Here is a 15,094-nt window from a genome sequence, read left to right on the forward strand (position 1 = left end):
GAATCGTGTCGTTTCTCTGCTGATTAGTTGGTTTATTGGTGACCTACTTTGCCTATTCAATTGTAAAACAAGTTCATAGTTACAATCTTAAATTGTCAGATAAAAAAAAGTACTTTTGCCACATTCATTTAGCTTCTGAACAACAATAATACACCTTTTATTGAAAGCAGTTTATGTTGTATTTATTTTTGTAACAGCTGGATATTTGTCCTCTGGGTGGAGACAAATATCCATGGTTGATACAGATGCTACAGATGATGTGTGCCTGTTATATGTGGTTGTTATAAAGAAAGAAATAACACTCATACACGTAAATTAATGTAGAAAGAGACTGAGTATCAACATCCTCTACTACTATGATACACTGGCCACAAAATGAACTTTGCAGGAACTTTGTAAGAGGAAGAAAACACAATTAATGCAAAAAATGTTGTATATTCTGTTTCAGCTTTGTGTGGGATTAAAAAAAACAAACCACATTCACAGCCCTCGTGCTCCAGCAAAGCCTGCTGTATTTTTTATTTGTGAGTTGTCGTGCAAGTATGTGGGTGGAGTTAATTAACACAAGTGGGAGCACCTGGCTCCCAGTGACCTGTCGGGCTTTCATTATATTCAGTGTTACTTTGGTGAGTTCTTTAATATTATTTATTAATATAATATTATTCTTAAGTTAAAACTGTGTTTTTGTTGTGGTGTATGAGCTGGGTTGTGACAGTGTGCCACAGAGCAGTGTTTCCCAACCCTGGTCCTCAGGGAACACTACCCTGCATGTTTTAGATTAGTTGCCCTGCTCCAACACACCTGATTCAGATGAACAGCTCATTAACAGGGTACTTAGATATATATGTATATATATACCAAGTACCCTGGTATATATACATATATATGTATATATACTTAAATATCAGGACATGAGAAACATTGAAGATGATATGTAAGTAAAGTGATTAAAAAAACAAAGCTAAATAATGAAAGAGAAGTGACACATTATGTGATCTTTTCTCTCGATTGCCTGGGAACAAACTTGAGTTTTATTGGCCGAGTCGGCTGGGCCTTCCAGTCAAACTCCAAAGGAATCTAAATGAAGGAAATCAACTGTAAATGAGATCAGAGAATAAACACATGAAGGTCATGTGTTAATGTGTTTGTGTGTGTGTGTGTGTGTGTGTGTGTGTGTGTGCTGTATCTCACCATCGTGTCATTGCATGTTTGCACAGTGTAATCGTGCAGGATACGAACAACGGCCATTTTCACCACGAGGAGAGCGTAACGAATCCCAACACAGTTGCGAGGCCCGATGCCAAATGGCATGTACGCGTGCGGGTTCACCTCCTCACCACTGTCTTTACAGAACCTGCAAACACACACACACACACACACGAAAACTACTCCACATGAAACAACACTTCCTGTCATATTCATTTAAAAACATTGGACAAGACAAGATGATGAATATCTCCTTTCTTCCATCTTCTACCTCTTTATCCTTCAGATGGGGGGGAGGGGGGGGTATAGGAAAAAAGGTGGGGTAGGGGATGGACAGATCACCAGTCCATCACAGGGACACACGTAGAGACAAACAACCATTCACTCTCACACCTATGGTTAATTTAGAGTGTCCAATTTACCTAATCCCCTTATTGCATGTTTTTGGACTGTGGTAGGAAGCCGGAGAACCCGGAGAAAACCCACACACACGGGGAAAACTCCAAGCAGAAAGGGCCTTTGTTCCAACTGGGTCACGAACCAGGGTCACTCATCACTACACCAACCATGTGGCCCCTTTCTTATGTTTCACTATTGCAGTTTCTTGTGCAGTTTGTTTCTTCTGCATTTTTACCTCTCCGGTCTAAAAAGCTCAGGGGAGCTCCAGAAACGAGGATCCCTGTGCACCACGTACACGGGAATCCCAACCAAGGTTCCTTCAGGGATGGTGACGTCGTTGACTTGGATAGTTTTTTTGCACATCCTCTCAAGCCGAGGCAAAGGAGGCATCAAGCGCAATGTCTCACAAATGACCTGGTCCAGGTATTGCAGACGGAACAGGGCCTCGTATGAAACTGGAGCCTAGAGGTGAAAACAAGAACAAGAAGGAGCTGAAAAACGAAAGCTTCACAGAAGAATACATGAGGCATGAATATATCACTGTACATGTTTTGGTAGGCTGGCATCGATTTCTTGCAACAAGCTGTGCATAGCTTTGGGGTTGGTGGCCAGATTGTACAGTGTGTACGTGAGCGTGACGGTGGTGGTCTCGTAGCTGCCGTAGATGAAAATGAAGGCCTGGGAAAGAATCTCATGTTCAGTCAAACCTAGAACACAATCAGGTGAAACAGTTACCAGTGGTTATTTTATTTACTTTGCACACATAAATACAAGAAAAATAACAAACTGAGTGTGAGTGAAGTTGAGGTAGGAAACATACAGGGGGCTCTTCTAAAAAACTGCACCCAGAATAATATTTGAAATCCATTCACCATCATTTCAACCCATGTTTGGGTGCAATTTCATAATAATCCAGCAAGTGGCGACGTTGTATTGCAAATGGCCACAATTAGCACACTCTGAATATAATTCAGTTACTGCTGTTCATACAGATGGGACACTTTAGATGCTGAGAGGGAATAAATGAAACTACACAAAAATAAAGCCTCAAAAAGCTATTTTAAAGGGTGCCAGAATGTGAGGACCAGCCAAAATGTCCTCACTTTCCCAAAAATGTCCTCACTCGCTGGTCTACATTTGTCTTTCCTGCACACACTGAGAGAGAGAGAGAGAGAGAGAGAGAGAGAAGTGATAATTTCTTTCAACGATGCTTCAGTAACTTGTCTGTTGTATGTCTGCGTTTTAATTTGATCCAGGAAGCTTGGAGCTGCGTGGTGAAGGAAACAGCAGCACTGGTCACTGGTGCATAACTTGAATGTAGCAGATATTTGTGTATAATTAGATGTTACACACTGCAGCTTTAATGACAGTTCATTGTTCATTTCAACCGTCCCCCAGTGGACTCTATGAGGGCGAAGAACAAATTGGACAAAAACTAGGTCATGGAGTTTGACTGTTGGTGTTTCCTGAATCACTGCTAAAGTGGAAACGTACCTTTCCTCGGCTGTTTCTCTTCGCTCTTTATCTCCGTCTTTGGAATCTCGCTCTGCATCATCACCTGCAGGAAGCTTGCTCCGCTCTAAGTTCAGCACAGCGAACAGTCAACCTTTTTGACATGATTTATGAGGTTTGCAAAATGTATACTGTGGAATATCTAAATACAACAAAGAGGTTGGCACAGTGTATATAAAAGCACAACTTAAGGTGATGATAAAGGATTTTTATACCGAGCTAAACTATTTATACATATTAATAAAGACATGACATGAGTAGTGTCGGTTTAAGTATTAATTTGTTCATATGTGCATTTTCCCCAAAATGAGTAGCCATTCTTTCATTTTCTTACCGTATCTTCTGCACAGTGCTGGTCTTTAAATCTCTTTATGATGTCGTAAAAATAATCCACACTGAGGCGGGGAATCACGTCAATGTTCAGGAGTTTAAACAGAAGGACACTAAATGGAAATATCTCTGAAAAGAGACCAGACATATTAACAAGAATGTGACAAGAAAGTGCATATACTGTACGAGTCTGTATCAGGAGTGGAAGGAGGATGATCATCCTAACTAGAATTTGACTAAATCCTTCTTCACACCACCACTTGTAATCTTTTCTAATTGCAATTAAATCAAACCCAACAGTAACATGCTTTTAAATTAAATTAAATGTACTCTGTTCACTGCTGCTTTTACTTCACCTCAATCCTTAACTCAATTCAACTCATTCCCTGTTGTGTAGTTTAGATGTTGAAGACACATATATAATTATTATTGTATCCTGCAGTAGACCTGCTCTAAATTCAGTTTTTTTAAATACTTTGGGAACTGCTTTCATTCTTTAAGTTAAAAAAAAACATTTGTCATCTTCAACATAATGTAATATTAATTAAAAACGCTCTGCTGTTACAACTGTGAAGCACTCTTTGTGGCCTCTCAGGGCCCTAAGCAGCTACTTAGTCATTTGTGTGTTCCCACATTCTGTTGTGGAAGGACGTACTTAGTAGAAGTAAAGGCCAAACTTTGAAGTTCACGATCTTCTTGAGATGAACATTGAGAGGGTGATCAGGGTTCTTCAGGGCGTTTGCCTCGACTCCAAAAGAAGCGCTGGTCACGACATCTAAACCGTAAGGTGCCACAAATCTGCGGCACAAAAAGAGACGGGTTGTTTAACACGTTTGCTCATTTCCTGTCAAACAGTGTAAACAAGGTGCAACGTACTGTTTGACATCAACATGTGCCTCCTCTTTTAGTTGCCCGAGTTTGTCCACGAGTCTGTCTGCATAGGGGACCACGGTGGGAAAAATCTAGAAAAAAGAAGAGACATTAAAATCATAGGACCATGAGAACTAGAATAAAGCAGATATTGATAGTAATTTCCCCTCAGACCTCACTCACAGTCCAAGTGCTCACATACATTATGTCTAACATTATGTTGATTGCTGAGTTCATAGCAGATAAATAAAGTTATTTGAAGGACAGGACAAGATAAGATGAAATAATTAAACTAACAGAAAGGCAAGAGTCGAATTTACAGTTTATTCACCGGAAACAGTCGCCACACGACGTGCTGTGGACATTTGTCTGTCAAAGATAACTTCCCTCAATACCACTATTTTACATGCAGGAAGCAGGAAGTGGTTAGTGCAGAGGTCAGATATGATCACATATGTCAGACCTGCTCGAGTTTTCCACTGGAGAAGCATTGAGATACAGTGGCCCGAATCCGTTTCCACGTTTCATCTTTAACAAATGTAAGTGAATCAGCCACAGGTCCCATAGCAGGAGTGTCCTGTGAACATGAGCACAGTTACAGAGGGAACTCCACTCAGTGTTAATTGTACGAAAAACAATGTGACCACATATTAAATGTCTGTACTAGAGTGTCCATCCAGATGTTATACATAATATGATATTCAAAAAACTACTGATAATCTAATGGTTCAGTGTGTAAAATTTAAGAGGGCTTATTTGGAGACATGGAATATAGTATGTTATACTGCTTTAAAATAAAAAGTGTTGCTTAAAATAAGACTTTCATATGTATATGTAAAGTATATACTGTATATTTTAGACCTTGCTTGACAGAGGCCACCATTTTGTGCCGTCATGTTTCTACAGCAGCCTGAATGGACAAACCATGTTTTGAAGTGGAAACACCCTGACAACGGGAGTAAGAGTAAAAGTAAAGTGTCATATCAAAGTCAGTGGTGAATGTTGTCTGTGGCGACATGTAACACCTTGTCGATAACTTCTTTCTCTGTGTATGTGTGTGTTTCTGGTTTTTCCCCCCAGATATTTCAGATAAGACAGACTCCATACAAGCTGACACTGGCTGCGTACAATCTAATTTACCTATCGTATCTAACGTGGACTTGAATTACACCAAGTAAATTCCCTCTTCTACATAATGGGCCCTTTGCACAGCAGCCATATGACAGGTCACAGCAGGAACAGCACAGGTGTAAATAATCAAATTAACGATGGCGGCGTTTGATCGTCAATGTGGTCAATTGCACCTGTGCGTCTCCTGTGCTGAAACTTCCAAATGGGACCTGAAAGAGTTGTTGCCTGTAACGACATGTTCATTTCAGAGAATTCTTCCTGCTGTGTCCCTGAACGACACCACATGCTCAATTCCAGAAAGAAGAATGACGGGTCTCTCACCCTGCGGTTGGTGAACACAGAGTAGCACTCCTGCACCATCACAGTCTTAATGATCTCAGGGTCTGCCACCATTAGCACTGGTAACCGAGCTTCATACAACCTGCACCAAAACACGACAACACCACAGGATGAAGCAGCTGGTTATTAAACAGAAATATTGTTACGGTGTTACCTTCAAGGAATCAATGAAATATATGTTCATTTAATTTTAAGAGAAAGAAATGTTGATTATTATTATTATTATTATTATTATTAATTCTTATCATTTTCTTTATAATATATGATACAACATTGTTTTCAAATCAAAATCTCTTTTTAGCATTTATATCTAATGAACAATTGTCAAAATACTGTAATATTTCAGGTCATAGCTCTAAACAAACATCATACATTTAACCAGTTTTATCTGTAGGAGTTCTCCTTTAAAGATGAGGCAAAAAAACTCACCCCCAGACGTCTCCATATTTGTCTTGGCACTCACGGTCAAAGCTGTAAATCCCCTATAAAGAATATCAGGTACATGTGTTAACAGAGAGATTAACAGTGTTAGTATAGCAGACTTACATTTGTCATCAAATGTAAACATGATGTAAACACCAAATACCTTTCTAAAGTATGGAAGTGTTCCAACAAAAGGCAGAGGCCTTGGTCCTGGTATTCCCAGCTTTTTGAATAAATGATAAGGCCAAATGCCATACCTTTTTAAAAACAGAATTAGTATCAGTTTCAAGGAAAAGGGATCAGCATTACAATAGACAAAGACACATCTGACTGATATCTGATGAAAAGAGATGAAACTACTCACAAGAGCAACAGGGTGAAAGCGAGAGTCAGCAAAGTCCAGGTTGTTGGTGAAAACCATGTGAGGACCGACATTGTGACTGTGCCGATGCAAAGCGTGACACAAACTGCCTGAGAAATGAGGAAGTATTGAAGACTCATGGTGGTGCTGTAAACGAAAACGAGCTGCAAGAACACATACCTCATCCATCAACTTTTTTACATAACATCATTTACATACTCAACCAACAGCTCTGCTTTTTTAACAGAATGGGTCAACATAAATACTTATGTCGTCAAAGTCATGAAATCCAGATTATTTTGCATGGATATTAGCATTATATTTATGAGGATCTCTGTATTATTTCTTGTAAAAGGTCCAAAAATGTAACTCATAATGTAAAAGGAAATGAAAAAGCATCATGTGTGCACCCCATAATACGGTCCACTCCAAAAGTTAATAGTTTTAGTTCCAATAGCAGTAATTATGTTAAAAGACAGATAGATATGTATTAAACATAATCATTATCAGAGAAAAAAGACAACGTAAATATTTTTGAAATGTATTTTATTGTGGGTAAAACATACACAATCATCCCCTATAAAACACGGATTATTATTACAATGTTCTATTTTTCTCCATAGTTTTAAAATGATATATCTTCCCCTGTGAGTGCACATGTAAAAAGGAGGGGCAGAAGTTTTAAGAATAATCAAATGTTTTAAAAATAAGTTTCACTTGTATTAACCATTGAAGTATTAGTGTCACATGTTTAAATTTCATCAGCTAAAAACACTAAAAGAACAGCTACTACTACAAAATAGTGACTTTGGCTGGAATTCAGTGGTGACACATATGTAGAGCCCTTCCCTCCTGGGCTAATGTTGTCTGGGAACAAAGTTGAGTTTTATTGGTCGAATCGGCTGGAGCTTCCAGTCGAACTCCAAGGGAATCTAAAGGAAGAGATGGAAGATTAAGGGACGGGGACATGACGGCAGAAGTGTCCCTGAGTCTGATTGTACACAAATGTTGCCCTAAATCTCACCATGGTGTCTTTGCATGTTTCCACAGTGTAATCCTGCAGGATACGAACAAGGACCATTTTCATGACGAGGAGAGCGTAACGCATCCCAACGCAGTTTCGAGGCCCAAGTCCAAATGGCATGTACGCATATGTGTTCACCTCCTCGCCACCGTCTTTACTGAACCTGAGCGCACACACACACACACACACACACACTTCTATAGGACACTGCACTGACTTCATTTGGACAGCCTAACCAAAGCATTATCCCTAACCACTTAATGACCAACCTTAACCTTAACCTAAGTAGAATGCAAATCTTAAGCCTAAACCTCCTCAGAAATCAGACTCATTAGGACCAGTTTTGGTCTCCAAGAGGACTACTGGCCCCGACAAGGTCAGTGTTTACACCAGAAAAGATCCAAGGAAGAAAGGAAGTCGAGTCAAGGTCGCAGCAGGTTAAGCACGGTGTTCTTGACACCCCTCAAATTCCTATGTCGAATGGCCCTAGGGTTATGGGTCCACCAAAAAGTGTCCTCCCAGTTAGGTGTGCCCAGAAAACCTACAGTAAATGCGCTGTAATATTTTAATAAGAACATTCTTAACCTACTCCTTCTGAACCCTCTGCACTATTCTGCCTGTCCATCTCTCGCTCTTTCTCAGCACTCTATTTGACACTGAAGATCCGTCTCAGCTGCAAAACACCAACAGTATCCAAAGCCAGTGAATCTCCTGGATCTGTCAATCATGTGAGGCATATTTACCTCTCTGGTAGGAAAAGCTCAGGTGAGCTCCAGAAACGAGGATCCCTGTGTAGCATATACACAGGGATCCCGACTAGGGTTCCTTCAGGGATGGTGATGCCGTGGACCTGCACTGTCTTTTTGCACATTCTCTCAAGCCGCGGTGCAGTGGGAAGCAAACGCATGGACTCACAAATAACCTGGTCCAGATACTGCAGGCGGAGCAGGGCCTCGTACGAAACTGGAGCCTAGAGGTGAGAAAAAAGGCAAAAATATCTGCTCAGTTCTGAGAACACATGAGGAATGTTAAAGGTGCTATATGTAAGAAATGTATCAGATTAACGGTTAACAGTTGATAACCTTCTTTTTTTTTGCCAAATAAATGAAAAGCATGTTAAAATGCAGAAATGTCTGCCCTCGTGCTGCTAAAAACATCACTTTGATTTAAGATTGTTACAGTGATGTGGCTCATGAGGCTGCATGATTGTGTGACATGTCCTCATTTGATAAAAGGGGCAGTTAAATAGGACTTTACAGAAGAAAATGAAATATGGTAGTACATCTCTTGGTAAGCTGTCATCGATTTCTTGCTGTAAATTGTGCATGGCATCAGGGTTGATGGCCAGACTGTACAGGATGTAAGCTAAGGTGACACTGGTGGTCTCATAGCCACCAAAGATGAAAATGAAGGCCTGGGACAGGATCTCGCGTTCAGTCAAACCTACAGCAAAAGATGAAAAGGTTAAAAGTTATAGGTCATGTAGGTCCGTATCTACAGAAGCGCATTGCATTCACTTGAAAAAATAAATTTGGTTTGTTTTTCTGAGTCATTTTTGTTCATGGTTGGTTTTTTGGAGAATTTTCTTTCTGATTTAATAAATAATAAACACATTAATTCCTTTAATGAGAATTCTTTATAACAACATTATAACAACATGGACGACTTGTTTAGTTTAATCAAGTTGTACTTTGATCTGGGTTTAAGACACTGGGAGATAGTCCTGTCCTTCAGTCACATACTGTAGATCAGGGGTCTCAAAGTGGCGGCCCGGGGGGCCACATGTGGCCCTCCAATCGATTTCATGTGGCCCTCCAAACAATATCAAGTTGTAACGAGTCATTTCTATATGTTTTTATTTTTAAATTAATAGATTAATTTTGCATCATGAATATGTTTTTTTTATTGTTGCATATTAAAACAAGCACTTATATTTTGAAATGATCCAATCCAATCCAGACAGAAAAGCTCACACGAGGCAAGAGTACATATAAAAAAAGGAATTAATACGTGATATGTCATTTTGAGCTCATAACGTCCACCGCAACTGTTGCTTTTCCCAAAAAAGGGCTTTTTTTTACTTGACTGGCCCCCGACTGACCAGACGAGACAGTCAGTGGCCCACAGGTACAGAGTTTGAGACCCCTGCTGTAGATGGTATGACCATTAGTTTGTCGACTTTACGCAGGCACCTGAGGACTTTGCGGTTGTTCAGAAGGAAAGCTCATTCGGATCTGTTAGACATAGCAATGTTTCTCCAGGATCATTTGGACAGATATGGCATGCTCCATGGATACAAGATGATGCATTTGAATTGAATTCTAAAATTACTCTGGAGTTTTTTTTGTTGTTTTTTTTCAAACGAATGCAATGCGCTTCTGTACACATCAGGAGTGAAATAAAACAGATGTGCTGAAAATAAAACCTACAGTACCTTTACTCGGTTGTTGTTCCTTACTCTGTGTCTCCGTCTCTGGAATCTCGCTCTGAATCATCACCTGCATGAAGTCTGCTCGGCTCTAGGTCAAAGTTACAAAATGACTACACATGTGAAATTAAAGTGTGGGTGATAATACATCTGAATGAGAGCAAACACTGGACGATTTTTAACACGGTTCTAAATCAATTTCTTGGTGAGAGGAACATAAACTAAGTGTGAAAATGGTTTTAATAAATGTTTAATGGGACTTTGCATTATAATTTGTGACAGATTCTGTGAGAAAATTAGATATTTCCACTCTAGGATTTAAAGCCAGTGGAACTATTTTTGATCAAATGTTATTCACATTAGAGGATACTTCCAAAAGTGATTTGCTTCACCCAGGAATCTTTAACAAGACTATTCTTGCAACATGTTTCAACAGTTAAATAGTGGCACAACATTAGCTGGTTTCAGTGTCATGATTTATTTTGTGCGAATTTCTCTTCTCTGGTAGTAATTTGTGTCTAAATGATGTAAAACACCACCTTTACACTTTTTGTATGAATTTAACAAATAAACAACATGATATATGGTTAAGCTCTGGTGAAAGAGATGTTTCAAGCCAAGTTAACCGGGTCCTAGCTTCATATGTAATAGAAGTGGCATCAAACTTTTCCACCAGCTTGAAAGATAAGGTTAAAAACCTACCGTGTCTTCTTCACAGTGCTGATCTTTAAATCCCTTGATGATGTTGAAGAAATAATCCACACTGAGTTTGGGTATCACTTCAATTTTTAGAAGATTCATCAGGCGAGAACCAAAGGGAAGCATCACTGGAAAGAGACCAGTCGTGTTAAAAAGACATATACGCAGTGATGCTAATGTAATAGAAATAAATGATGTAGAGAACATACTTAAGAATACAAGCCAAAATCTAATGTTCATGAGTTTTTTGATATGAACAATGAGGGGGCCATCTGGGTTATTTTGGGAGTCTGCCTCGACACCAAAAGAGGCGCTGGTCACAACATCTAAACTGTAAGGAGCCACAAGTCTGTGGTAGGAAAAAAAGAGTTAACATGTTTGTTCATTTCATGATTAAAATGTAATGGTTTTCTGACAGAAAAACGCACTGTTTGACATCCACTTGTTCGTCCTCTTTCATTTGCCGAATCTTCTCAATGAGTCGGTCGGCATATTGAGCCACAATGGGGAAAACCTTTGGGGAAAAACAGAAAGAAGAGGACGTGTTATGATCTGTAGTGAAACAAGGACTCACTGACACTAAAGTAAGCAAATACCACAATGTAGAAATACTCAACAACAAGTGAACATTCTTAGTATTTGAGTGTTAATATTAGCGGCGGTTTGGGATTGAGTTACTTTTAATGAGACTGACCTTCTGCTCTGACCTCTGGCAGTGATAGTTTTCTCTTTTTCAGACCATTCCCAGCAAACCCTTGAGATGGTTGTGCATGAAAATCCCAGTATGATCAACTGTTTCTGAAATCCCCTCTGGCTCCAGCAACCATGCCATGTTCAGAGTCACTGAAATCACCTTTCCTCCTTATTCTGATGCTGAGTTTGAATTTCAGCACCTTGTCTCAACCATGTCTTCATGCATCAGTGCAGTTGCTGCCATGTGACTGACTGATCATACAGTTTCTATACAATCTGATTGATTGATTGTATTCATTTAAAAAGAGGAGATGCAGTGGTTCATCAAGAATCATTGGAATCATGTAATCAATGTTTTAAATTATAATTACATTGCATACCGTCATAAGTAAGTAAGTTAATAAATAGAAAACCTGTTAAGTCCTCATAAATAGGACAGTAAATAAAAACCAAACTATGAATGTCATTCTCAAACACAGTCTGTGTTCTTCTGAGATGGCATTTAATGTACCAGTCTACGCTGGAAACCTTTTATCCATTTACTAAGGGTTCAAGAGATTTAACAAATTACACATTTGGGTTTAATTGCATTTTGAGAAAGTTTACTATCTCATCTGGAAAAAGGATTTGTAAATACTGTATACGTCAGAGGAACTTAAGATGTGATTCCAACCTGTTTCAGTCTTCCACTGGTAAAGCATGGGGATACAGTGCTCCGAATTCTTTTCCATTTATCATCTTTAACCCCCGTAAGTGCATCATCAAAAGGTCCTGCTATGAGATTCTCCTGAGAAGAAGAGCAGAGTTAAAGAAGAATATCCACCTTTCCTGTTTACATGTTTGTACAGAAATGATTTTCATAGAGATTCTTTTTTGCGTCGTCTCGTCTCGTCCGAGTGCTGCATGGAACTTTCAACATGTACATTTCATAAAAAATCTCCCAGCAAATGTCGCTGTGTTTCTGAACTAAATATCAGAATGAAGGATGGCGGGTCTCTTACCCTGCGGTTGGTGAACACAGAGTAGCACTCCTTCACCAACACAGTCTTAATGATCTCCGGGTCTGCCACCATTAACATTGGTGCACTTGCATCATACAATCTGTAAAAAGCAACCATGTCAGCTCAAACAGCTCAATTAGATCTATTATATGTTGATTACATTTTAAAAAACGAGGACCTTTTTATTTGTATTTTTATGTGGCGGGATGAAAATTGATTATAGTTACTTCTTAAAACTTACTAATTAGTTGTATTATTATTTCATCTGTGATCATTTGAGATACACAATACCACTTACTCAAATAAATACCCAATACAATAGGTGTTATTGTGCTGTGCGACATTTACTTAATACAGTATATACTCTAAGGTTACTAGTTTCTTTTGCAGATTACAATTTCACAATAATAATAAACTTGTTCCAACACATTTGAATTTTTAATTTACGTCAGCCCACCAGAAGAGATTCCCCTTTAACTTAATTTGTCTGTAGTACTGTAGTACAAACCTTTGTTTGTAGTAAAACAATATTTAAAAAAATGAATTGATGCTCTGATGCTCTGATGCTCTGATGCCTTCCCAGTATTTCCCCTCTAAACATGAAGCAACAACTCACCCCCAGATATCTCCATATTTTGCTTGGCACTCACTGTCAAACTTTTGAATTCCCTATAAGAAATATCGGGCATATGAGTTACAAATTGTTAAAAGGATCATCGGGCACATAGCAGGTACAAACATAAAGACAGCTGAATCCTGTTTTAGTAAAATGAGTTTTGATTGTCTGTAAATGAATGTATATACAGTACATGATATGGTCATATATGGTCAATATCATCAACTCTCCTTTTAAATAACAACATTAGAATAAGAACCATCAGAATCAAAATACTTTATTAATTATTTGAAGGAGCGATGAGTGCTTATTTATACAGTATACCATACCTTCTTTAAAAAGTGAAGCGTGCCAATAAAGGGTAGAGGCCTTGGTCCTGGTATTCCCAGCCTTTTGAAGAACATATAAGGCCGGATGCCATACCTATAATTAATTATAGACAATTTAGTTACAGAAAGAGGAATCAGTATTGCAAAACTCACTGCAGGAGAGTGAACAAAATAACAACTAACCACAGGAAAAACAGGGTGAAAAAAAGAGCCAATAAAGTCCAAGTTACTGCTGAAAACCATGTGAAGGCAAACATTTTGACTGTCTACAGACAGAGCTGGACGTAAAATGTCCGAGGAAGGGAAGAACATAACAAAACAGAAACATCTGAAGTCATGCCCGGTGGGAGGAGCCAGGACTGACTGCTCAGGACATAATAAGAGGTGACCAAACAGATCCAAATAAAACATAATAACGAACTTATTTGCATTATTTTTTGTTAAATGTTATGTTTGATTGCAGTCACTAACGTTCTGAAACGCACAAATGGCAGGAGCAACAGCTGAAAGATAAGTAAAGAGGCAGGAAATGTATTTTTGTTAAAGTGATAGATATTATTTATGTTATTTTAACACAACAAAACAAGTGTATTAAAAATAATTATCGTTATATTATCAGTAGTAATGATCTACTGTTTTAACACGGTGGGTGAGAAATATAATAAAGGGGAGTAAGAATATTGATAAACAATTATTTGATATCAACGCATTTGAGCCTTGTTGTGTCCCGTAGATAACCCGGAAGTATTAATACCGACTTGCACCACCGGCTGAGAGTGCTACACACATGTACACAGTTTTGTGAATATCTGTGTTATTCTGCACGGTTTTACATCCTGTCATTGGAAAATCAGAGCTTCCATTGAAATAGGAAGAAGACGAGGTAAGGAAGAGAGCGGCGTATCATTTAGTATGAGCATGAAAAGTAAAACATATACGTCCTTTTCGAGCTGCCCTTGGTCTCGGCTAAAGCTAAGTTAGCGTAGCTCACTACGTTCACGTTTACACAGTGGCATTGTAAATTCGGGTCATAGTTCAATTGTAGGTCATAAAAGTTATAAGTTAAAATGAACAACTCCATTGCAAAGCCTGTAGGTATAATAGGTCAAGTCAACAGTAGGAGTATGACTATTAGGTTTGTGTATGTGTGTGGAGTGCAATTATTACATTTTATTTTCAAATAAGTCATTTATGTTCTCGTTTACATCGAAGTGATGTACTCATACTTCTTAATTTTGTCCACTAACCAAAGCTGTTTTTTATATTAATATTTGACATGACGTTAAAATAATAAAATACAGTGTGGGCTTGTTGGGTAGTGCAGAAGGGTCAGGAAAAAATTAAATAAAATGAATGATTGTATTGTAATATTATTGCTTTTCTGGACAAAGATCCCAGATGTTGTTCCTGTAAGCTGTTGGAGCCACTCTCCCAGTTTGATGCTTACAGCTCCTAGTGTTCCTATCGCCACTGGGACCACAGTTGTCTTTACTCCCCACATCTTCTCTAGATCCTCACTCAGTCTTTGGTGTCTCTCCAGCTTCTTGTGTTCCTTCTTCTTGATGCTGCTGTCACTTGGTATTGGCACAGTTATCACTCTTGCCCTATTCTGCTGCATATTGACAACCACTGTGTCCGTTTGATAAGCCACTACCAGTTTGTCTGCCTGGATCTGTGAGTCCCATACGATCCAGCCCACATTTGCAGGTGTCTTCCATCTTGATTCTGGGTTG

General features: G+C 38.8%; 2 protein-coding genes across 3 annotated transcripts; both read right to left on the minus strand.

Moving 5' to 3' along the window:
• Positions 1-3: 3 nt before the first annotated feature.
• LOC122781646 (cytochrome P450 3A27-like) lies at positions 4-6,694 on the minus strand. Its single transcript, XM_044045496.1, has 14 exons — positions 6,575-6,694; positions 6,374-6,467; positions 6,217-6,269; positions 5,770-5,869; positions 4,781-4,894; positions 4,324-4,409; positions 4,103-4,245; positions 3,452-3,576; positions 3,100-3,184; positions 2,152-2,312; positions 1,841-2,067; positions 1,192-1,354; positions 866-1,077; positions 4-834 (listed from the first exon to the last, which is right to left on the minus strand). Exons 1-13 carry the CDS (start codon positions 6,643-6,645, stop codon positions 988-990), a joined length of 1,512 nt encoding a protein of 503 aa, XP_043901431.1. The 5' UTR covers positions 6,646-6,694; the 3' UTR covers positions 4-834; positions 866-987.
• A 406-nt stretch (positions 6,695-7,100) lies between these two features.
• LOC122781800 (cytochrome P450 3A27-like) lies at positions 7,101-13,680 on the minus strand. Of its 2 annotated transcripts, XM_044045822.1 has the most exons (13): positions 13,545-13,678; positions 13,362-13,455; positions 13,033-13,085; positions 12,417-12,516; positions 12,089-12,202; positions 11,151-11,236; positions 10,932-11,071; positions 10,726-10,850; positions 10,030-10,114; positions 8,878-9,038; positions 8,339-8,565; positions 7,596-7,758; positions 7,101-7,503 (listed from the first exon to the last, which is right to left on the minus strand). In XM_044045822.1, the coding sequence occupies exons 1-13, from the start codon at positions 13,616-13,618 to the stop codon at positions 7,429-7,431; spliced, it is 1,497 nt and encodes a 498-aa protein (XP_043901757.1). In that variant the 5' UTR covers positions 13,619-13,678; the 3' UTR covers positions 7,101-7,428. The 2 variants fall into 2 exon arrangements, with proteins under 2 accessions (XP_043901757.1, XP_043901756.1); XM_044045821.1 differs by having other exon boundaries at positions 10,726-11,071; positions 13,545-13,680.
• Positions 13,681-15,094: the final 1,414 nt, after the last annotated feature.

The sequence above is a fragment of the Solea senegalensis genome, linkage group LG15 (assembly GCF_019176455.1).
Source record: "Solea senegalensis isolate Sse05_10M linkage group LG15, IFAPA_SoseM_1, whole genome shotgun sequence".
In the NCBI taxonomy this organism is placed as follows: Eukaryota; Metazoa; Chordata; class Actinopteri; order Pleuronectiformes; family Soleidae; genus Solea; species Solea senegalensis.

Bases quoted from the DNA above. Each gene is read 5' to 3' on its own strand.
- LOC122781646 (XM_044045496.1), bottom strand. From the start codon at position 6,645: ATGTCGGTCCTCACATGGTTTTCACCAACAACCTGGACTTTGCTGACT. The intron at 2,313-3,099 runs GTACGTTTCCAC...ATTGTGTTCTAG, and splicing joins AGAGAAACAGCCGAGGAAAG to GTTTGACTGAACATGAGATT. The intron at 1,078-1,191 runs GTGAGATACAGC...TCCTTCATTTAG, and splicing joins AAACATGCAATGACACGATG to ATTCCTTTGGAGTTTGACTG.
- LOC122781800 (XM_044045821.1), bottom strand. From the start codon at position 13,618: ATGTTTGCCTTCACATGGTTTTCAGCAGTAACTTGGACTTTATTGGCT. The intron at 12,203-12,416 runs GTAAGAGACCCG...TCTTCTTCTCAG, and splicing joins CTGTGTTCACCAACCGCAGG to GAGAATCTCATAGCAGGACC. The intron at 11,072-11,150 runs GTGCGTTTTTCT...TTCCTACCACAG, and splicing joins GAACAAGTGGATGTCAAACA to ACTTGTGGCTCCTTACAGTT.